This window comes from Nothoprocta perdicaria, unplaced genomic scaffold (genome assembly GCF_003342845.1).
Source record: "Nothoprocta perdicaria isolate Ctin4 unplaced genomic scaffold, notPer1 scaffold_151, whole genome shotgun sequence".
In the NCBI taxonomy this organism is placed as follows: Eukaryota; Metazoa; Chordata; class Aves; order Tinamiformes; family Tinamidae; genus Nothoprocta; species Nothoprocta perdicaria.
In genome coordinates this window covers 978,105-1,000,989 of record NW_020454661.1, presented here as the reverse complement: position 1 = coordinate 1,000,989, position 22,885 = coordinate 978,105, and the positions used below count along the sequence as shown (strand labels likewise).

Genomic DNA, 22,885 nt, shown 5'->3' with positions numbered 1-22,885 from the left:
AGTGTTGGAGAAAAGATGATGAATTTAAAAATGTGCCTATTAAACTTAAGAAAATTAAACAAGACTTGAAGCAAAAAAAGAGCTTTCTTGATATGTTGTTGCCTGATAGGCTCTCAAGATAAACATGGATGACCTTTGCCTTGCCTCTACTGAGTTTATGCAAGGGGACTAATACTTCTGCAAAATAGAAGTGGCCACTGCTCATCGCTATCACACTGTATCATCCGAGTGCCAAAGGAGCAGGGAAAGGGCACCTGCTCCAACAAAAAAAGAGACTGAAGTTGCCAGGGGGTGGAGGGATCTCCTGTAGGGAGCCCAAAGAATTCCAAAATTTGCTAAAAAGGAATGGTGGGAGTAAACGGAGTAACATCACTCTGCCTCACAGTACTGAGAAATTTTCAAGTCCATTTTAAGACTTTTTAGAAGTCTTAGAGGCATTCATTGAAACATAGGGAAAAACAGACAAGATTGTTTATTTGTGTCTTCTCCAATATCAAGCTATGCACAAAAAAATAGTGTTGCTAGGAGTAGAGATGATCAGCCTTTGACAAGGCAGAGGAGAATTTTAAAATGTTCAAGGTTATAAAATTGAGGAATAAAACAGGAAATCCCCTTACTTTGCAGCTTCAGAAAGATGGTATTCAGATGACATTTAGGTCATGATCCAAATGCCATGAAGATTTTTTCCGTCAACTTCGATGTATGTTCTAAAACAGGATGCATTAAATCAGGGGAAATAACCACTGTCACAAGCAAATTAACAGAAGATTCATAATACATTATGAGTCGCTATATTAAAGAATCAATTACAGTTGGCAATTCAAATAAAGGTGGAAGAGTAGCAAAAAGGAAAAAAAAAGATGGAACTAAAGAAAATTAGAACATCTGCTGAAGTTTCCAGAGATATATTTAATATTAGCTCAAGTACCTGGACTGAATGTTGTCTTATCAAAAATTCATGACTGCTTCCAGACCAAAATCACTCTGACACTTAAAAAACAAACAAACAAACCAAAACCCACCCTAAATAAGGGTTATTCTACTCAATTGAAAGAGAAAATTCTCCTCTACCATTCAGTTTACCTATGGGGACTATCTTTATTTCAAGCCAGAAAAGCAACAAACACTGGCTTTTCTGGTTTAAGACAAACATTGCAAAACATTTTCATAAGATCCAAATTGGTTTGTGTTGTTATTGTTGAGATCTACTACATGTGGTCTGTGTCCTGCTGGTTGTTTCATACACAGGATCTTCTGTCCAAATGGGATCTTCTTGTACAAATGATTTTGCTGGACCAAGGCCTAACCTTGTGTGTAGCAAGTGGTATGATTAACTAGTAGTATGGAAGACTTTAGTGCGATAATGAGTATTATGGATTCAGGGCTTTCTTTTAGGAAAACTACAAATGGACCATTTCTTTAGTTGTTAGACGAATATTCAGAAGATCTACATCTGAAATTAAGAGCTTATTATCTCATAGTTTACCATGAAGATGGTATAGACAGGACCTGCCTATGATGTTATAGACAGGACCTCCTTTCCTGTGAACTGTGACCTCAGAAACTTTTGGTCACTGTGAACATCAGCCAGCCATAGAAGTGATGATTCAGAGGCTAAGTAGGTAGTTTCTCATATGAAATTTTAGATTTCTGCAATAATCAATATGATTTCTCTGCTGTCAATAAGGACCTTGTTTCAGGAAGGAGTTGGCAGATAAGTTTGATTAACAGCAACCCTCCAAACAAGGTTGTGTCACACTTTCTGTTGCAGATGGTGCCGTGAGCAATCTGGGCCACAGCCTCCCTAGTCCCCTTTTCTGAAATGTCAATGTGCAGAACATTATGTGAAGACAGATAAAATATCCAATGTAAAATTTCATAGAGGGGAAGCACCTTTGCAGGAGAAGAACACCAAACCTCGAGACACTAAAACGATGGTGAGAATTCTTTTAAGATGGATATTTCTCATAACACGGAAGAGACATTTATGCTGTACATCACTGCTGCAAAATGAAAACCTTAAAGAGTGAGAAAATGYACCTTCAGTTACAGCTGACAGAGGTGGCGAGAAGGATTCTCCTCTTGTGAAACTCAGCAGATATCCATCTAAATGTAGTGCAGCTGCACTGATTTGTGTTCAGAACCTGAACCAATGTGTTTAGGAATGAGTTTACTCATACAGCTGCCAGGATGATTCTGCTAGCTCCAGCCTTACGTGAGGTTATTCCACTTTTAAGTACAAGCAGAAGGGTTTTTTTGTGTCTCTTTCTTTCCTTCTTCAGACTTGTCATATTTGTGTCTGCATCTCACATGCCAATGGAAATCAGGAAAGGAAATTAATTTGTATGAATGGACTTAATAAATTTCATGGTATACCAGTAATGAAACTCTGGTTTGTGGAATGAGTAATAATAGGACTTTTCCAAAATACTTTAATGCTTGGCTATGATTAGTGGCATAAAATGAACCATTCTTTCCTGTGTGTCTAAAGCCCAAGTTCTGCTACATGTAGCTATGTGCTATTCTTTCCAGTCTCATGTCAGTAAATAATTGTAATATTGCTCCTTAGTCTGTCTCTGACCTTCACTTTACTTGCTTTTTCTTGAACAAAAGTTGAAAATCATGACAGATTGATCATTTTCTGTGAGTTAATCTAATCTGATGTGAAGGGAAAGTTCATTAATCCCGCTTCCAAAGTCTGTAACAAGTTTGCCATAACATAAGAATATGTATTACAGTACACCTATAACGGTATTTAAAACTGGTTTAGGCAGGACCTCGTATTTTATGACTTATCATACTTTTGCCGAAATACAAACTTGCATTCTTTCTATAGTCATGGTGATTTTCTTGGAAAAAATTGTTTTTAAGTGGTTTAGGTCTTAGAGTTCTAGTCTGCAATGCTGGCTACACTGTCTGTTTTTGACGGGTTTGTATAGTTCTTTTATAGTTCTACCTGAACATGAACCAAGGTGATTTGTGTTTTAAAGAACCTCTTTGGGGAATGGGAAGGACCAACTAGCTTAACATCATCTTGCTTTAGCAAGTAATAATTTACAACAGAGCCACGTGCTCAAGCTAATTTTTTTTTTTTTTCCTAGGGCTAGGGTAATGATTTGGAACTTAGGGAAAGAAAAAAACACATTTCATTTAAAATCCACCCGTTCTTCCTCATGGACACACTAGACCAATAACCTATGCTTTTGTGGGTTCACCTTGCATTATCTGYCTCTATAACAGGGACTTGTTCCAAAGCCCACTGAAGTTGATAGAAGTTCTTCTATTGTCTCTGCGTCCTATGGATCAGAGTCACCCTTGTATTCAGACAGACATCTGATYACTTAACTCGCTTTAAAAAAGAAATTATAAGAAAAAAATCATATTCATGAAAATCTCTAATACTAGCTGAAAATTTAAGAGTCCAAAAGTTGACGCTGGCAAAGTTATAGTTCCCAGAGCAACCATAAAAGATTTTATTACATTAATATRTAAAGGTTAACAGCACGTATAATAATCTGAAATATTATCTGTATTGTATATGTAGTGTAACTGACTTGCAGAGGTTTTAAGAACTCTCACTTAACTCCTTCCATTGCTTGTRGTGTGCTAATATTTAAAGAAATGATAGGATGGTCATGGGTTTGAGACTGAAAGAAGCTCAAGGAGCCCTATGAGTTCAAACACAGAAGAGCAGATAGGTACACTGGGGTAGAAAGCACCACATAAGGGTAGACTGTTTTGGGGAGGGATGAGTTTCTTGAGTTGCTATAGTCATTGATGTCTGTTATCAAGACCACGTCACAGATCCTCTATAGAGAATGGGAACATTTCAAGAATTTTCCATTTTCTGCCCCATCTGCCTCTTAAGTAGCGGCCTTAGGTACGTGCACAGGAGCTTTCTAGTGCAGCTATCCRTAGATAGCCGTGGCAAAGAGAAAGCTTGAAAGCTGCTCGCATTCACCCTTGCTTATCGGGCCCCTGGAGACATGAGCTAACCGAGGCGTGATACTCCGTACAATAGGACAAGTGCCGTCAGGCTACCCTGCTTATCCCAGTGAACACCAAGACTTATCATTCCCATGGCCGTTTTGCAGGATTTGTTTTGCTCCGACAACAGCATCCACAACTMTCAGCCGTAACAATGAATCTGATGGTGACTGTGTGTGTTATCAACTGCCTAATAACTGTCTTTTTTTTTTTTTTTTTTTTTTTTTTTTTTTCTTTCTTTCCCACTCCATTTGTGAGAATTCGTCCCCTGGAGCTCTTCTCTATCAGGCCCCTGCAGCTGCTGTTATTTTAGATATGGCAGGAAGTAGGTACCGGAAAGCAGCAAGAGCTCACAGTGCTCAGAAAAATCTAGAAATTCCTCTGATTTACCCAAGGCTCTGGCTCCAATCAAAGCCAGTTTAAAAAAAAAAAAAAAAAAAAAAAAAAAAAAAAAAAAAAAAAAAAAAAAAAGGAAAAAAGAAAGAAGGGAAGGCCGGAGTAGACAACTGCGTCTGGGCCACGTATGTGAGAAAGGAGAGTTTGAGCCATCGCCTTCTGCAGGGTGCTCGGCAGTCACTCGATACGGCCGCGTAAATCATGAAGTACTTGGCCGGGAGCTGGGCCGAGCGGACACGTGTGCGGCGGCGGCAGCCGCTGCTCGCCAGCTGCAGAACCCCCTCGCCCGTGGCCGGGGCRGCCGGGCCTGACGCGCGGCGGCTGCTGCTACCGCTGCTGCTGCCTGCGCCACGCTCGCCTCACGCGCCCGGCCCGGCCCAGCCTGGCCCGCGGAGCCCGCGAGCGAGCRGATCCCTGCACAGGCTCGGCCTGCGGGACGAGCGGAGCCCGCGAGCGAGCGAGCGGATCCCCGCGCCCCAGGCTCGGCCCGCGCCCGCCTGCAAATGCGTTTCGCAGCGCTCCGAAACGCACACCGGCCAAGGGGGCTGGTGGAAAGTCGCTAGAGCAAGTGGAAAAAAAAAAAAAAAAAAAAAAAGAAAAAACTTACATCACTATTATTAGTACTACTACTACTACTACTACTATTATTATAATTTTAAGGCTCAGATGGGATACCACTTAGTCTGCTAAGCAAGGGCGTTTTTAGCCGTTTTGAATACCTTTGCTTTTAAACCAGGCTAACTCTGGAAATGACTTGGAAAGAAAAGAAGAAACGAGGAAAGAATCACCTGAAACCTTTCAGTTCAGCAAGTGGGTTAGAGAGAGGCAAAAAAAAGCACGCCCCCACACGTGTCCATGGAAAAGATACTACTTTTAAAACGGGTTTGAATAAGGGAATCTTCCTCTTTGACACAGCAGATAAGGAAGAAGATGTCCGCCCACAGACATCTTACACCATTAGCCATCTAGTTAACATCTGTAAATGTTTTAGGGAAAGAAATTACACTTTAAGACATTTCTTTTTTAATTACAGTCTCCAGATGAGATTTGTTAGAGCAGGGAAATGTATCCCATAGCGACTGATGTCAATAGCAAGCAGTCCCTAAAGCCAGCCAGGATTGGGAAAGCCATGCTGTTTGCTGCTCTTGGCACTGCTCCCTGCTTTCACAATGTCAAACTTAGAACCGCCTTTATATGCACTTTCCATTTTTTTTTCCACAGTAGCTGTTGCCAGCAAGCTGTAAACTACCGTATATCACTCAGATTTAAGAACCTAAACTTTAAAACAAATTAAACTCTTGTTGACATTGTAATAAAAATCAGAATCGAACTGAACAGCTCAGTAAAACTGCACTTCAATTATTTTATGGATTTAAGATTGTTTTCTAGGATTCCCAGACTCCCAATACAGCGAAGTTATTTCCTCTTGGCAGATGGCTGGAAAAAAAAAATCATTCAATGGATAAAATTATGTGGCAGACACTAGGTGGAAGCCTAAAGGGAGGAAATGGTGTCTCCCCAGCACCTGTAAATATTTGCTCTGTGTCTTGACCAGAGGAGCCTTTCATCCAGGTTTTGAGAGAAAAAAAATAAAAAAGGTATTTATTTTGCAAGTTTTTAAGAAAATAGATTTTTCATCTGTCAAAATCAGGTTCTTAACTAGGTGTTTACGCGGTTTTGAGAGAGAATGGCAAATACAGACCTGACGCACCCTTCAGAACCATGTCCAAATGCAGGTAAATGCATGCAGTGCATCAATTCTCCCAGTCGCTAGCCTCTACTTATCTTTCATCTCCCTACTTAGCAGCTAATGCTGGATATTCTTTTTATAATTTTTTTTTCCTATTCTGTAAAATGGAAACAGAGATTTCCATCTGATTGAATGCCAGGTTTCCATTCTTTATAATGTTTCCTCTCAAAACAGTTTGGAATGAAAGTATTTCAGAAATGTGTGTAGACGGAAGCTACTGGAGATAATCATTTGCTGCATGTAGCTCTATTTTACAGAAGGTGTGGTGCACCCAAAAGGCCCTGGTGTGCTGCAAACAACAAGTCAGCTTGCGTGGTCTTTCATCAAGACCTCCGTTGCTGCTAACTTGTTTAGGGGACATCAGTAAAATGTGCTTTTACATTCTAGAACCCTATCCTGAAAAGTGGTCTCTTTCTGGAGAGGTTGAGGAGAGCTGAAAGGGTTCATAYTTGTGGCTCCTGTCACAAGGTTGCTGTTGAAGGTAAGACCAAATTTTACCCACCTGCCCACCCAGAGGTGAATCCTTGACTGTCCATGGTCTTGCTCAACTGCCCCTGGCAGGCAAGGAGCAATCCAGCCCTCTTAAGACTGTGAAATGTGGATTTTCCAAAGTTGCTTTTGAAGACTCCTTGTGCAAAACTGCTGATCTTCCACCTGAGCTGGCTTTATATTCTGATATAAGCAGCCAGCCTTCTCTRTAGTGGCATAAATGAGTTTTTTCTTAAGCTAGTCTTGAATTGCTTTTAAAGCTCTTCCTTTCCTACTGAAGATTCCTGCTGAAGTTTTGATGTGCAGATCATGGCCCTACCCATGAGGTGCCTTGTCACATCTCAGCTAGCAAGATGTGAGGTTTGTAGAGTCCAAACAGTCAAAAGAGGCAGAAAACAAAAAGAAGCTTGTCGCACCTTGCAAGTGGTTGTTTAGAAAGTGCAAAACAAACACACTGAATATTGTGGTTCATTCAGATCACTTCAGATCCTTAGAAGTGCTTGAAACATCAGCGTTCCCCATCTGTCTCTCAAGTGCCTCTTTCCTCATTCTCCAGCGCCAGAAGCTGCGTGGCTGGTCTGCCACTGCTTCATTCTGGTGGACAGCATTGAGCTCAGCCTAGTTCTCACATCGAGCACTAAGCTGTCATGGGGGAGATTTCTTTGCTAGCAGCCAGACTGTGATGCTCGGAGATCGTTTGCAGCCGTATCTGGTTCTGTTGACATTGCTGTGTCAATCCAAACAAAGGAGCCACTGTGTAGGTTAACGCAGCACGTGGGAGAAGGGAGCGGAGGAAAAGATATTTTGCCATGTTTGCAGCTCTGCAGCACTGGGACCATATACAAATACAAGTACTCTTCCAGCTGCTCTAATTCGAGCCTGCTTGCTATAGGCAGTTTTAGCATCCAGGGAGTATTGGAGTTCAGCAACTGTCTGGCCCCTCTGCCTTTCACAGCTGCATCTCCTGTGCCTGGGAGAGCACCTATGTAATACTGAGCTAGCGGTTTTCCAGCCGTGGCTGGGGCTGCCTCTGATCTGCTAAGTGCCTAGTGTAGCTCCCCTCAAAGCAACCTTTGGAGAACCTCCCCCAGCCCAACTGGAGAACAATGGATTTTTTGTCAGGAAAAGGTTTTCACCTTGTACAGCTAGTGCAGTAAAAACTGAATGCAAGAGTAGCATTAAACTCCATCAGTGCTCTTCTCCAAAGAGCTGTGTTACACAGAACATATTTTCCTTTGAGGAATGCAGTCTTCTTCAGCAATTGATGCCACTGTGGTTAAAATAAAACCCTATAGAATTACGTATAGCTCATGTTATGATAGAGACCACGTCACCATGCCACAAACAAATTTATCACATGATTCTTCTGCCTCTTTGGTTTTTTTTTTGCAGCCTATTTGTAACCACTAATGCAAATTCCTGTAGTTAACCCCTAGTTCTGTGCCTGCCCCTAAAAAGAAGCAAACGCATCCCTTGACGTARTGATTTTCCCCAGGTGGTGTGATGTTTCCAGCCGAGCCTCCAGCAGACTCACAGGTGCATTTTTTTCTTCCGTATCAGTCACATCCTTCTCTTAAAAGCCTGATCGCCCTCTCCCAACCCTATTTTATCCCTGCCTGGGTGGGGTTTTTTTTTTTTTTTTGCTAAAAGATACAAATAATGAGGCTGATCTTTTCTATTAAGTATTTGCTTTGAGGTTTGCTGATGAAAAGGGCTGTGAAGGAAAGAGGTGCTGATTTTAATGGGGCAAAGACAGGGCAGGATCYACTTCAAAAAACCCTCTTTGCTCAGAAACAGATCAGCTGCATCCTGTTACCTGTTTCAGCCTGGCTCCGTGACACTCCAGGTCTTGAGGCCGGATGCTATTAAGTCCATGAGACTCCGCTGCTCATTCTGTAGTAGTGGAACCAGGTCTCTCTGCTTTTCTTTGCTGTGGATAGGAAAGGGCATTTGACAAACACCCATGTGTGACCTAAAGGTACTTTTTTCTTCATTTATTATCTCTTGGTGGTGTTTTGCTTAATGGCAAGTGAGCTCCTTTTTACCAGCACTAGTGCAAGGTGTCTCTTTTTAGAGGATTCCAGATGATCACTAAAGGCCACATGGTTATTGCATAAAGTCAATTAAAGAGCATACATGCACGTCCCGTTGATTTGATTTAGAACTAACTAAAGCTTCGGTAATGTGCAATTACAAGAAACTTAATGACCCCTTTATATTGAATGCAGCTTCTGTGGCACCTAATATACTTTGATGAATTGTTCATTATGTGCAATGTTAGAAAAGCTCTTATAAAGTTTAATAATTGCATAATCAATACAGAAATTCAGTTTAATCTGGCTTTATCTGGCTTTTTTTTTTAACTCTGATATTAGTAAGTCATTGAGGTTATGGACCATTTTTTGCTTCCCTTTGTCCCAGACTTTTTTCTTCTAAATCTATTGCTTTTCCTGAATATAGAGCAGCTCCTTCCTACTGAATCCTTGAAATGAAATTCAACTCTTTTCTTACTCTTACTGCGTTCAGCCATCTTTGTGGCACCGATGTTGGAGATTTTTAGATAGCTGGATAAATGGATCCAGGCTTCCTGCTCCCTCAGAAAAGGTGCCCTAGGGGCTATGAAGGCCAGCACCAGAGCTCTACATCACTTAGGTCATCCTTAAGAGAAGGGTGCAGAAGGTGCTGGTCTCCGTATGGGTGTTTCACTTCTTAAGAGGTATCAAAGAAAGCTGTGAGGAAGGGAGAATGGCTGAGCTCTGCTCTAGCCTTTAAGTGGATTCGTCACCACGGCTCCTTCCTCACTTCCCCCTCAAAGCTTCACAGACAGATCTGACCCCACGTAGCGGGATGAGGGGCAGGTGGCAGCTGCAGAGAGACGTTCCTGGCGCTCCGCTGCGTGCGTGCGAGCRGGAGACTCCCCGCCTCGCGTGAAGGAAGGCAGCAGAGAGCGGCGGCCTCGCCCGGGCTGGGCCTCCCCCGACCTTCGCTGCCTTGGGCTGCCCAGGCTCCGGCCTCCTGTAGTCACCTACCAGCTTGTAACCCTTGACCTTCGCTGCTTTGGGCTGTGGTGGCTCCGACCTCCTGTAGTCACCTACCGCCTCAACCCCCGACCTGCGCTACCTTGGGCTGCCCTGGCCCCGGGCTCCTGTAGTCACCTACCGGCTCATAACCCTCATGTCGGTGCAGTGCTTTGCGAGCCCCATATTTCAAGTGTTGCCCGCTCCATGGCTGACTGCAAGCTGTGAGAGGCAGTGAAGCTTGTGAGCTAGAGTCAGGCGTGCAACATTACAAAGGAGAGAGAAAAAGAAGGAAGCTTCTCTCTGTTGMATTCGGCGTCTATTGCATACAGCCAGGGAAGCCCAGAGGCTAAAAATCAGAGCAAATACAGAGACCTCAAAAATGTGCTTTAGGTTTGTTTCAATTTTGAGTTCACTCTTGTCATGCTTCAGGGTGTGATTCATGAGTTTTAAACACCTGGAGTGGGCAGTAGTCTTTTACTGTTTGGTGCTAAACTGGAAAGTATCAGCGATCATCAGTTAGGGCTGGTTTGTATTGCTGTGTTTTGTACGGTATGAGCAGCTTTCTCTCGTCTCTAGCAAAACAGCACGTGTTCTTCCTTCCTTATTCCTACCTCATTTCTAGCCCGCAAAGCTTCCAACAGCAGCGACCTCCGGCTTTGGCAGCGCTAGGTAGCGTTTGCATAGTTGTGCTGTTGTGTGGAAATTTTGCGTAAAGCGTAGAAATATGTCTATTTTGTTTCCCTTACAGATGCTCGTAGGAACGTAAACACATAATTTTGGTTAAAGTGTGGTTTATTTGTCTGTCCCCCAGCCCTGCCCTCACGCTTATGTGGATGTGTGTGTATCAAATGTGGCTTGCATCATGTTGGGATAAATGCCGCGGCGTTTGCCCAGACCAGATCCCAGCTGAACTCCATGCGAGTCTTGCCTGTGTGAGGGCTAGTGAAAGTTACTGTTGATCTTTGATTGTTGGTCAGAAAAAGATAATCTCTTTTAGTGCTGTTGTCCTCAGATGCACAAGTAAAAGCAAGTTAAAGTTTCGACCTGGTRTGTGTGTGTGTTTGTGTGTTGGTTTGCAGCGGCCAGGATGAAGTCCTAAGAGTCTGCAGAAAGGGAGACTCAAGAGGTTCTCAGGGTTTCACACGTGAGGGTTTCAAAAGTACAAATCCGTGAGTGTGTRTGACAGGATGGGGCTTAGTTAGGGCAGGCACCTAGTCAAGAGTCGCAGTGAAATTGCTGCTGCAGCGCATTGTCTTCCCACTGCGGTGAGGAACCTTCTCCTTAACCCTCCACAACCACCCACGGGGGCAGATTTTGCATTATTCAGAGTTACTGAGCTAAATAAGGCAGGTAGGAAACTTAGTCCATTTTGATGGTTGTCATGTACAACAATACTATTCAGTGTGCCAAGCCTACACTCATAGGGGAGGATCATGTTTTATTAAAACCTGCTACTTGTTGTCACTCACTTGCTCCACTGTCCTATTCGTGGTCTCCAAAAATAGCATGCCCTGTGGTGGTGGCTTATTATGATTAAACAGATAAAAATAAGTTTAAGGTTTAAACGCATCCAGGACACCTGAGGTAATACAAGATCTGACTCCTTTATGGAACGTGTGAAGTTATATTTTCCATTGCTTCACAAGACTTGTTTTGTTTGGTTTTTAAATCAGTAAGGTTTAATGTGATCTATAGTTTTGCATTACATGCAGGAACCTCAGGAATTCGTATCACCACATTCTGATTCTTTTTTTTTTTTTCTACTTTTAGCATAGTACTAGGAAAGAGAATTCTCTAAGGTAGCCCTATTTTTTTTCAGAGATGAAGCTTTCATGTGTCAGAGATGGTTGCTGTTTATTGGGCTGCACTGTGTGGCTGTTCTTATCGATAGGGAGCTGTGGACCAGCCCAAGGGACAAATGTCTTCATAGCACTGAGCTGACACCATTTCAACATATGTAGAAACGTGGATGTACACGTCTAGCAAATCACAAGGTATTTGCACAAAAGCTTTCAGAGCTGTCTTGCTTTAACTGTATTAGGCTCCTTAAGAAAGATTGACATAGAGAACAGCAGAACTGTGCTGGTCAATACAACCCTCAGGCGTTCCCTCTGCAAACCTCCACTAGATTTCCTCTCAGAATTACCTCACAGCTTTTCAGTGACTCTGGCACAGCGTTAGCCCTGTGGGCAGGAAGGCAGATGCAGGGGTGGTGATGCAGAAAGCTTGAAACAGGGCCCGTGACCTAATACGTGTGCTCTGCACCCCGCTGTAATGCTCAGGGAGCCTAGTGAGTCCACTTGTGGCTTAATRTAGGATAATACTGATAATATCAATCTGAATCTGTGTCTCATTTTGTGACAAAACACAAAGAAGATCACAGAAACTCCATTTCGTTTCTCATATCGTAGCGCAATCACTTACTTATATAGTGCACTTGTGCAGGTGGTTTCATTAAAAAAATTTCTTCTTGCTCAACACAAAAAAACACASAAGTCCTTAGTTATTTACGTACTCTGATTGCTAGTGAAGTTTGCAATCAAAGAGGAATGCGACAATAAATATAAACCACAACTCTGTTACTCATCCRCCTTACACAAAGGCCGGTGCTGAAGTAGCTCGAAGTCACTGGAAAGACAGACAGTGACTTCCGCGGCCTGTGGGGTTTGATGTGAGAAGAGACTGCAGCGAAACAGGCCAGAAACTGCAACCCTCGTCAGAAAAGTGGGGAGAGCTAATGGGTGAAATTGGAAGGTTTGTATTAGTGTTGGACTCTCTCTTCCATAAACCTCTTTCAGGAGCAATTTAAAGGTGAGCTATTTTTTCTTGTTAATAGCTTCCTTGAGAACAACATGGTTAATACAGCGCCTGCTTCTTGTCTGAAACAGGCACCATCCCACTGCCAAGTGAGAGCTGTAGGAAGCTCTGACTGGACCAGAAGCAGCACTTCGAGGCCAGAGCCAGGAGAGCCTAGTTCTGTGGCATTTTCCTCCCAAATACAAGAAGGGAACACTCTCTGCTTGCCTCTTCGTAGCTGACTCACTGAGAGACATTTTGGTAGTAGATGTTTCCGTGCAGGACTATTGCTCACGCCACAGTGCAGAGGCTCGTGAGTGCAGGCAGAGGGGTGAAAATGAAGGCAAAAAAGCCGAGGCTCTGTTTCAAATCAGTAGGCACAGCTCTCCACACTGTGTTTTGGATCTCAGCTCTAGCTTTGCCTTTCCTTTTTAGATTCTTTGGAACCTTTGCCTTTAGTGGTATAAGATAAAACATTGCCGGCRCCAAGGATCTCATCTTCACGTACCAAAGAGCTCTAGGTCTGCCTTTTTCCTTCCGCTCACATCCCTGGYCTCGTCCCTTCTTTGATGTGAGTGGGATCAGTATCTGAACTGAAAGGCAGAGCTTTGTCCCAAAAGGAGAGTGAGTTCTATTAAAACAGGAGGCCATAATGTTATCACTATTCAAATTAATAGTCAAATATAAGCAAAGCAGAAGTCAGCAGAAATTTAAGCTTTCAACAGTTAATAGGATCCATATGTAGCCCCTAGATTTGAAAAAAAAAATATTCCATTTCCTATGAAGTTTGCATCCATATATGGAGGCTGCATTTATTTAATTGTATCYGGTTGTCCTGTTTCAAGTGGGAACTCAAAAGACATTGATTTTGCTAATTAGTAAAACAAAACTTTCCATTGCAAGGGCATTTTAAAGCAAAGCAAAATACAAGAAGAAAAGACTCCTTATTAAACTAAAATGTGGTATAACAGCTTACCACATCCTGCTACCGTGGCATCTGCTGTTTAGCAAAGGAAAGGTTCCTCTTTCAGTCGCCTTGACAGGTAGAGATGTCATGTGTCCCCTGCATTTCTCAGCATTATTATATTTTTGAGTTTATGTCAGTGGAAAAGCTGAACATGACAATGGAAAGTATCAGTTGAGGGAAGGCACTGTGGGGAACTGTAGGTGTTAGCTATAAAAGCAGCAATGTCCTCACTCCCCAAAGCCAACAGAAAAACAGATGAAAAAAATCTGATGACAAAAGTGCTGTAAATCATTTTACTCAACTGTTTGATCTGCTAGGGATGAACCTCTTGCTCAACGGAAGTGTTATGCTAATCTATGCATTCAAAAGTGAACTTTTTGCCTACTATTCCAGATCTGCGACAAAGCTGTATCAGGCACCTCCTCAAATCAAGTAATTCAYGGACTCTTGTCTGCCCTGCCTGTATAATGGGCCTTTTTGAGTACTAAGGTTATGTTGTTTAAAAGATGAGCATAAGCCCTTTGCAACCTTGCTCTGAAAAATGTTACCCTCATTCAAATACAGCTACTCCTGGAATGTTACTGCRAATCTGAATGCACCTGTATCCAAGCAGGAGCCGAATCAAAGACCAACGTTTGCTTCAGAAATGAAATTCAAACCCAGGCCCAAATGCTACTTGTACTGAATACTGCTCTTYTCTTTAATATATCCAGTACTGCTGTAGTAACAGATCTGTAAGCCAAAACGAGAGCACTCATGAAGGYAACCCGCAGACTCTACCAGCTATATAATAAGTGTTTTATTAGAAAGGTGGAAACTTTTTCAAGAGAAAAAAAGATATTCCTTTCCAAGATGCAGCAGTATCTTGGATCTCTCYGAGGAATTGTCCAGTGACCTTACCAGAGCCACGAGGATCCCAAGTAGAAGGGCTGTGATGGATGGCAAGGGAGATAGTGAACAGGGAACAATCAGCTCTTTCACCTGATACAAGTATAAAATTATCAAGTAACAAGCTTAAAAGAAAAGGAAGCACTTTTTCACCTGACACGTCCTTAAACCTCAGTACCTATTGCTGCAGGAAATCTCGAAGACCAGAACAGGTTCAAAGGGTGTTAGAAAACTTCATGGAAGAAACTTAATCAACATTCATTAAAAGAATAGATGCAGATCTCCTGTGTCTCCTTGAAGTCCTCCCCTAGTCAGAACTTGTGAGTGTACTGGAGAAAGCAGCACCGGAGGAGAGCCCTATTTTTACATTCTTTCCTGAGCAATTGGCTCTTGGCAGCTAGGAGGGATGTGGCACAAGCAGACATATAGGATACATTCCGCAGAGCTCTACTTGAGCGATAACTTTCTTGATTTATTGGTGGAAAGGATGATTTTGGGTCAACCCTAAACAAAAGCATTTTATGTTTTCTTACCCCCCAAAAAACAACTTGGGGCTCAAAACATTTCATTTGATCCAACATAAATCATTTCTTTTACGATGCAGCAAAAATCGTAATATGCTTTAAAGTCTAAGGGTACTCTTTCCCTTTATCTTAAAAGACATTTTGCAGACATTTGAAACAACAACAACAAAAACATTGATGTTAAAGACCTTCCTTTCTCTAAGCCAAAACTACTTGGGAAACATCATCCGTATTTTCRTGCCTGGCCCACAACCGCCCTTTTCCCACCAGCAGACTGCTCTTCCCAGCGTGTTTCCCAGAGAAACATGTGGAAGGCCCCATTCCTGAAGGAAGCACGGGGGGCCCTCAGGGCGGTGCGCGAGCGGCCCAGCTGGAGGAGGCCGGGAGGCTCCTGCCGCGCGTGCGGAGCGGGCGCCAGGCAGCCCGTCCCCCTCGCGTCCCCGCCGCAGGGTATTCCCTCGCGGGCTCAGGTGCTCCGGCGGCCGCCAGGGAAAGCCCGCGCTCGCCCCGCTTCCCCTTTCGCCTCCCGCGCAGATGCCGCTCGGCGGCTCGCGCCCTCCTCGCGCGCCGCTGTCGGCGGCTGCGTGACACGGCGACCTGTTTCGCTTCAGGCTTGTRGCCCTCTGTGGCTTGKKTTTTGTCCTTTTTTTTTTCTTTTTCCGACGTGCTGCTGGGACTTTTTGTGCCCTCGGCACCATGGCAGATCAAGGGGACAGGTGAAGGTGAAGAGGCCTGCAGAGCAGCTCCGAGGAGCTGTCTCTGAGCCATATTGCCCAAGGGCACCAGAGGAGAAATGCTGAACCTCCTCTTGGCTATTTTGGGTCACATTTGTCTGTGATATCTGGAAGCAGTGGCTGTAGGGAAGGCTCACCGAGTACGTGCTAACATTGGGTTGTGACTGGTGCTAAATTCTGTTAAATATTATATGAGGACACTGGACCTGTCTACATCCAGGAGGATCACCGAAGTCCATCTCTCTTGAGAAAGTAACAYGGAATAAGGATGAACAAAATAGCTGAAGGTGGAATCCTTTCCCCCTTGCAGTCAGTAATGTAACTGCAAGTGATTTCAGTAGGATGCAGATTGGATCTTGTCGCTGTTGAGCCTCTTTGCTGAGTGCTGGGAGCACCAACAGACCCTGGGCCCCTTGGGCCCATCCCGTGGTCCCCGGGATGGGTGGGCTTCCAGCAGAAAGGAAAAGGCAGGTCATGGCTAGGGGTAAGCAGTGTTGCTGGTAGCATGTGAGTGACGATGGAGTCACCTGAAAGCACTTAATGTGGCTGGAAAAGGCAATATCTAAGTGCCTAAGCTCTTCCTGAAAATGGATTTGGGACTGTGAAGTTCTTATGCCACTGATCTGCTTTTGAAATATTTTCTCAAAATGTTTTAGCATGGGGAGGCTGAGGCTGGGGGAGAAGGGAACATTACTATTAATAGTTTTACTGAACAGTTTGAGATAGAGCACTACAGGTGTGCTGTGGTCTTAGCCTGAAGTTCAAGAAATTCGAATGCTAATCCTAAGTTGAGGGGGCTCCTCAGCTCCCCAACATCCTTGTCCTCATCTGCAAACTACTGATGATGCTTATATTCCTGCTTTACAGAGGTGCTGTAAGGATTCATTAATTAATGCTTCTAAATAATATGTGTTGAAGGACTAGCAAATGATATCTTTATTTTATTTGGCATAACAGAAACCTACAGGGAAAGTTATCAAACTCTGGCCCATATGAGAACTGGTTTTCATTTCCACACTCCACAACGATACCACTGTGTATGTTTGCTGCATACCCAATRTTGCCCTGAGAAGTTTATCTAAGAAACTATCTTCACAAAAGCGTCGTGGAAAAATCATCCCACAGAAAAAAATAGTGCATTGTTTGCATTCAAGATAGAGATTCAGTTCAGAAAACTGGCCAAAGTCTTGTAGCATGTAAATAGGGTAGCATTTATTGCCACGTTAGCATGTAGGCAGAGTATTCTTTCTCACAGAGCAGGACTTGCTGCCTAACTTTGTTTCCACTGTTTTGTAATATTAAACACCCAACACTCTCCAGAGAGAGAACTGCTTTGTCTTCACATCTCATTTCCCTATTGCTCGCAGTTTGCTGCTGTAAATAGGTAATTGCAAATACAAATGATCTTTCCTTGTTGAAGCGAGGGCATGGGTGCACATGGTTTCAGTGGCCAGGGCCTGTGACACAGATCCCCACTGATCACGAGCTGCATTTGCAAACGGGGCAATAGGTCTGCAGGGGGAAAAATAAATAAATAAATGAAAGCCCCAGCTAATTGCTTCAGGAAGCTGGTTTTAGACAGGCTTGGCCTTTTCCAGTAAACACATGGAGTTATCTGCAGGGCCATGAAGAGCAGCCCGCAAGCAAAGGAAAGCTCCAGCTTTTCCGCGGCGGTTCCATGACGTGGGCATGTGTTTCCCAGGGCCGGGGAAAGGCGGCAGCAGCGATAGCCTTCCCGCTGGCATTTTGTCTATCTGCCTGGAGATCAGGTGGTGGCAGTCGCGGCAGGGAGGTGGGGTGGAAACGAAAGGGATGTTGTGTAGCTCGCTGCAGATGGCCTTTGCCAGGTTCAGTCATTTCCTGCCCATCTGCCAAAAATCACAAGCTGATAAATGGACATAATTGGAGTGTGGGAAACGGTATTGCTTGATGAGCTGCAGGAGAAGGGGAAAAGAATGAGAGAGGACTCGCAAATGAAGAACACGGCGCTTTGTGGTGGAGATGCCGTCCCACTGGCCGATGCGGAGATAAGGGGCCTTGTTTCCTCCTTTCTTCGACTCTTGCCAAGGGCTTTAGCTCACCCGTCCCCTCCCGTCTGCCAGCACTGACGGCACAGAGGCTGCGTGGCCATGTGTGCTTGTCAGCGTGAAAGGAGGACACCTTAATGGAGAACACATTTATGCCACCAGGAATGGGCAACTGCACCCATGGCAGTTTTGTTTCTTTCTTCTTTTTTTTTAAATCATCCCACAGTGGAAAAAAATTGGCCCGTGAAGTCCTGTTCTCTCCAGGCATCGCRGCTTCAAATGCCCCGTTAAGCAGCTGGCAGCTCGGTGCCGTTAGCATGTGCCATGGCTGACATACTTTCCAGGGGCTCTTTTTCTGGAATGGGAGGTTTGTCCGAAGGCTTCCTGCGGTTCCTTACTTGGAGTTTGAGAGCCGGCTGTGGAGCAAATGAAACGTTTTGTCTGGAACTGGTTAAAAATGTTAAAAATGCTGGATGCAATCGAGGGCCCAGGGTGCTGCTGTCCTTGTTTGGTTGTTCCCAGTATTTAGCATGTTGATAACCTCAGTTAATGCTGCCCTTTTGCACTGTGGCCAGCCTGAGCTAGCTCGTGGCAGTGTTACGCTTTGTGTTCAGGACCCTGCTGACCCCRTGAAGAAACAAGTTGGGGGGTTACTTACTGAAAAGACAGGTCTGCGTCAGCATGATTCTAATCCTTTTTTTTTCCTTTCTTTCTTATGTTCTTTGCAGTAAATGAAATTATAAGGAATGACCTTTCCAGTACCAATGTCCACTCGTAGCTTGCAGTGCTGGCCTAGCTGGAAGGCCACACTTTGGACTTGGCCGGTGTGTGTCAGCTGGAGCGCAGAGCCCGCAGAGACTGAAGGCATTGCCTGGCACCGCTCCCACCTTGCACCCTGCTGAATGTTGCGGACTGGAGATTTGCCTCTTGCTCACAAAGAAGTGGCTCTTCAGCGGATGAAATACCTTCTTCAAAGAAAATCATCTCAAGAGGAGGAAGAAAAAAAAAAGGAGGGATAAAACTCCAAGATAGATGGCGCTTTTCATGGGACAAAACTAGGAAACTCAGCAAAATCTGATTGCTTCTTCCCAGTGCTGGTCCGTTTGGCATCACTGGAATACAGCCCTGGAAGTGCCTTATTTTACCAGGTTGTGGCATCAGGGCATTTTTGATAAGCTTTGAATTTGCTCTTATTACAAGTGCTGGTAGGCGCAGAAGCGGTAGAGCTTGCATTCTGGAGAGGGATATTTGGAAAACAAAACCATGAGACTGCGTAGCAAAGTGGGGAGGAGAGAAATCCCTACTCCAGTAAGATGTGCTTAGGAATTCCAGAATTTCTTCAGCTTTTCCTCTGCTGTAATGTACAGCTTGTTGCCTTATTCTCAGTGCATTTCAAAAGCCTCTGATTTGTCATCATCATCTCAGTTTTTTCTTTTTCATATTGTCTTTATTATGTGCTAATGAATCATAGGATTGTTAGTAGTAGCATGTTAAGATTTTGATTTTAATCTGGCTTCAGTCATAGCACAAGTGAGTTGAATAGCACAAAATAAAAAAGGTTGGTGGACAAAAAAAAAGAAATCTATCAATTAAACGATAGATGAATGTGTATGCATGTACATACATACTAGTATATATGCATATATTTATATATGACATAATATAGATGATTGCCTAGTGAGGGCACTGATTTAGCAATAATTTCAAGTTCTGAGAATGCATTTCAGATCCACAACAGATATTTCAGCTACTTCTTTGGAGGGTTTGTTGCACCTAAAGCAGGTATGCGTTTTCTTTCCTCATGCAGTTAAGCAAGCACTTTAGATAGGCAAGAAGGATGCATACAAGATGCGCGTTATTTACCAAATGGCAAAATATGAATTAAAGTAACTGTAAATACCATTATGGAAGAGTGTAAAATATTTGTTCCATTATAATATTATTATTCCGCAGAAGCCTTATAACTCTCTGCTACATGTATGAAAAAGGGTATTACCAAAAAAACACAAAGGTTTAATATGCAGCGCTGTATAGTGTGTTTTCAGATTAGCTGATGTTTCTGGAGCTACAGATAGGCATGTAGGGTAGCCTCTAACATTGTATTTTTTACAATCAACCGCTTACTATATAACTAGCAATGACCTATTATTTCATATAACCAAAAAAAAAAAAATAAAAATAGCATGACTTAAATTAAAAATGTTTAACATTAATATTGTGCCTTAGGAATCTATGCCCCCTTCTGGAAATACACCTGAACTACTCCTCCGTGCCGAGGTAACTCATTAGCCGTCATGCGATGAAGATTGAACCGGTTTCACAACAAGGTGAAATCCTCCTAAACGTTTTAAACCTTTATTCTGTATAGTTATGTCTTACTTTCTTTTTACAAAAGCCATATTTGTCACATTTGCACATTACTGTGAAGACATGAGAATATAATATGGCTATATGTACATAATATGCTGTTATCAGTCCTAATAATAGTCTGTTGTTCCTCACCTGTTTAATCCCACTTATTTACCCTGTATTTAGCATTGTAGAAGTTGCATGAAACATTTCTTATAGACTGCCATATGAAAAGTAAAAAGCCTGACAGATGTCAGCTTGACTTGTAGCTAGAAAATAGATCCAATAAAGCAAAATGTTTTGCTGGAAGCTAGTCTTAGAGTGGTTCATTTTATGTTACCTTGACAAATCTTCCTTTGTCATATAAACTAAGCATTTTTACATTATATACATATATATAAATATATATCTCCATCTCTTCTATTGGAAGCTGTTTGCATCGTGCTGCATCCTGCTAGTATAACCACCTTAGTGTGGAAGTAGAAGGGTCTTGTCAACGGGCACTTCTTTACTTCCCCCTGCATTTTAAAGACATCGCTGCCAAGGAGAGGAAAAGATTTATGATAAAATTCTCAGACTTTATTCTCCGGGTGTTTCAGAAATGTCAATAAAGTGCGAGTGGAGGAACCTCTGGTTATGCATTTGCTCTCCACAGGCACGAATGCCTTGGGTGAGGCTTTGCAAAGCGTAGGACAGCACACACACACTCACACCCATTTCAGCAATAACTTTAGCAAGGTTTCCAACTGTACGGTTTGGATATGTTGCACCGCCTTCGTCCTTATTTTTATTTTCCTCTTTAAGCTCTTTTGAAAAACAAACTGTTACCTTTAAGCCTGGATAATGGAAGATTATGCATCTCTTGTATATGTATTCATAAAATAAAAATGAAAGCAGAAATATTTCCCGTATGAGACTGCTCTCTTGTGTTTTTTTACATGTGTGATAGTTGCTCCTCTCCGTTTATGAAAAAGGTTTTCGTCAGCCCTTTTTGAAAACAAAACCAAAAAGCCACAACGCTCTGAACTTAGTACTTAAAACGTAACCCTGTCAGCGAGTTTAAGAAGACTTTTATCATGAGTTTTTGTTATTAAAGAGATTCCTCTGCATGAATTTTAAATTATAAAATGGATTACCTTCCTAATGGGCCAATGTGTATCTTCTTGGGGAAAAAGGGTGTCTTTTGCTGTCCCTTGAACCGCTTCCGAAGCGTGTGGGTCGCTCGGGGCAGGCGTTGGGTGTGCGAGAGCCCCTGTTGGGCTGGAGGCTCCCATGCCCCGCGGAAGGAGGAGGCTGCAGAAGGGGATGACTTGCCGGGAGATGCTTACAGTCTGTGTGACCTCTGGGTTTGTTCCACCCCTGAAGGAAAAGAGCAGGAGAAGGTCAGCTTAGCTATCCTCTTGATTTTCTAGTCCTGTGGTAAAGTTCTCTCGAAGGAGAGCTTTTCTCTATGTCTGTCTTCACGTGAGTGTTTGCCGATAGACCCGCTCCCTTGCCACGCTGTACTTCAGTGACTGGGCCAGCGAGGCACTCACAGTTCGAGGGCAGATACGTGCTCCACGCACAGCAAAGCCCAGGTCCAGCCCAGCTCTGTCAGAGAAAGCTCTGTTTCCCTATCTGGAGGGTGGAGAGAACGATATTGCTCCTCATGGGGCCCGCATGAGCCAGGCTCTGTGTGGAGGCCCTGGGAGACAGAAAGTACCAACAGTTCTGTTACAGATGCCACAAAGCCCCAAGAAACTGGGGCATCGCTTTAAAGCCCAGCCCAAGGGCTGATGGCACACAGTGCATTTGGGCAACCTGCTTGGAGCGGACTTCCCATATGTTTCCCTTCCTTCTTATTCCACAGGTCCACCACTTGGAGCAGGCCCAAGCACAGCTACATTAACTGCATCTTGACCATAGTTCTTTAAGCAGAAATAGTCCTTAGCAAATTCCGAGCTTGCTACTTTCATTCATAACCAAAGCATAAGGTGAATCCCACACATCCATCTGGTACTGTTTGACTAAATATCCTCGCTGGAATTCTGCCTTCAAGATTTTACTTTGCAGCTGAAAATGGCAAATTTCGAGGAGTTAAATCACTTGGAAAGAGCCATTCTGCCATGAAGCTAAACCTTCCCTTACCATGTGTGTGATTTCATTGGAGTCATCATAAATCTGTTGAAATCACCTCAGTGAAAATAAGACAAAATCCCACTCATCAAGAGTATCATTGAGGAGTGCTAAGCTGAGATCAATGGCATAAGATCCTTTCAGTTTCTATAGCTTTTTTTTTAAGATATCAGCCAATTTGCTCTCACAGTCACTGCCCGGGCTCTTCATCAGAATAAAGCTACTCCCATTTCTTCTACCTATATTTATGTGCCCAACTAGGAGCTCCGCCCTTTGCCTGTTTTAATTTGTTTGCATTGTTCCCTTTTCCTCTGCAATTTCATGTGTTTCTTCTTTAACTTCCGTGACCCCCTTTCAAAAAAAATTAGAAGGGTTTGATTCTCTTCTTTCCAGGTAGCCAAATAATTTGTTCAGAGCAGATCAGTTACAGAGTCCCATGTTGTTGGCTTTACTGACAAGCTGCTCCTGATTCCAAAAAAACAACTCTTTTTTCTCTCTCTCTTTTTTTTTTTTTCCGGGCCAAAAAGAGTGTATTTTTAGACTGTGCACATTTGTGGAGTTTCAGCTCCACAGTTACTAACAGTCCACACGTCCAAGCATTCAGGACTTAGGGCACCTAGTGGTGTACCTGGCACTTTCTGCAGTCTGTGCGCACATTTGGCTTTTGCCATTTAAACCACAGAGCTGCTGACTGCACCTCTTCCTTCGCTACGTCCAGAGATAGGCATCCCACTGCTCACAGATGTTGCAAATTCATTTTCAGTCATTTTAGGAAATCCCTCTTTTTTTTCCTTCTGTCAGGGACAGGGCTTCCAAGAATGCTGTTAGCACCAGTTTCCAGCG

The 22,885-nt window shown here is 43.3% G+C and overlaps 1 protein-coding gene across 1 annotated transcript in view; it reads left to right on the top strand.

The window, feature by feature from the left end:
* The window catches only part of NFATC1 (nuclear factor of activated T cells 1), a 104,010-nt gene extending 85,101 nt beyond the window's left edge, over positions 1–18,909 (top strand). Inside the window, exon 10 of the mRNA XM_026034902.1 lies at positions 18,307–18,909. Within this exon, the coding sequence (XP_025890687.1) occupies positions 18,307–18,356 (50 nt within the window). The 3' untranslated portion in view covers positions 18,357–18,909. The remainder of the gene's footprint in view (positions 1–18,306) is intronic.
* The last annotated feature ends 3,976 nt before the right edge of the window (positions 18,910–22,885 follow it).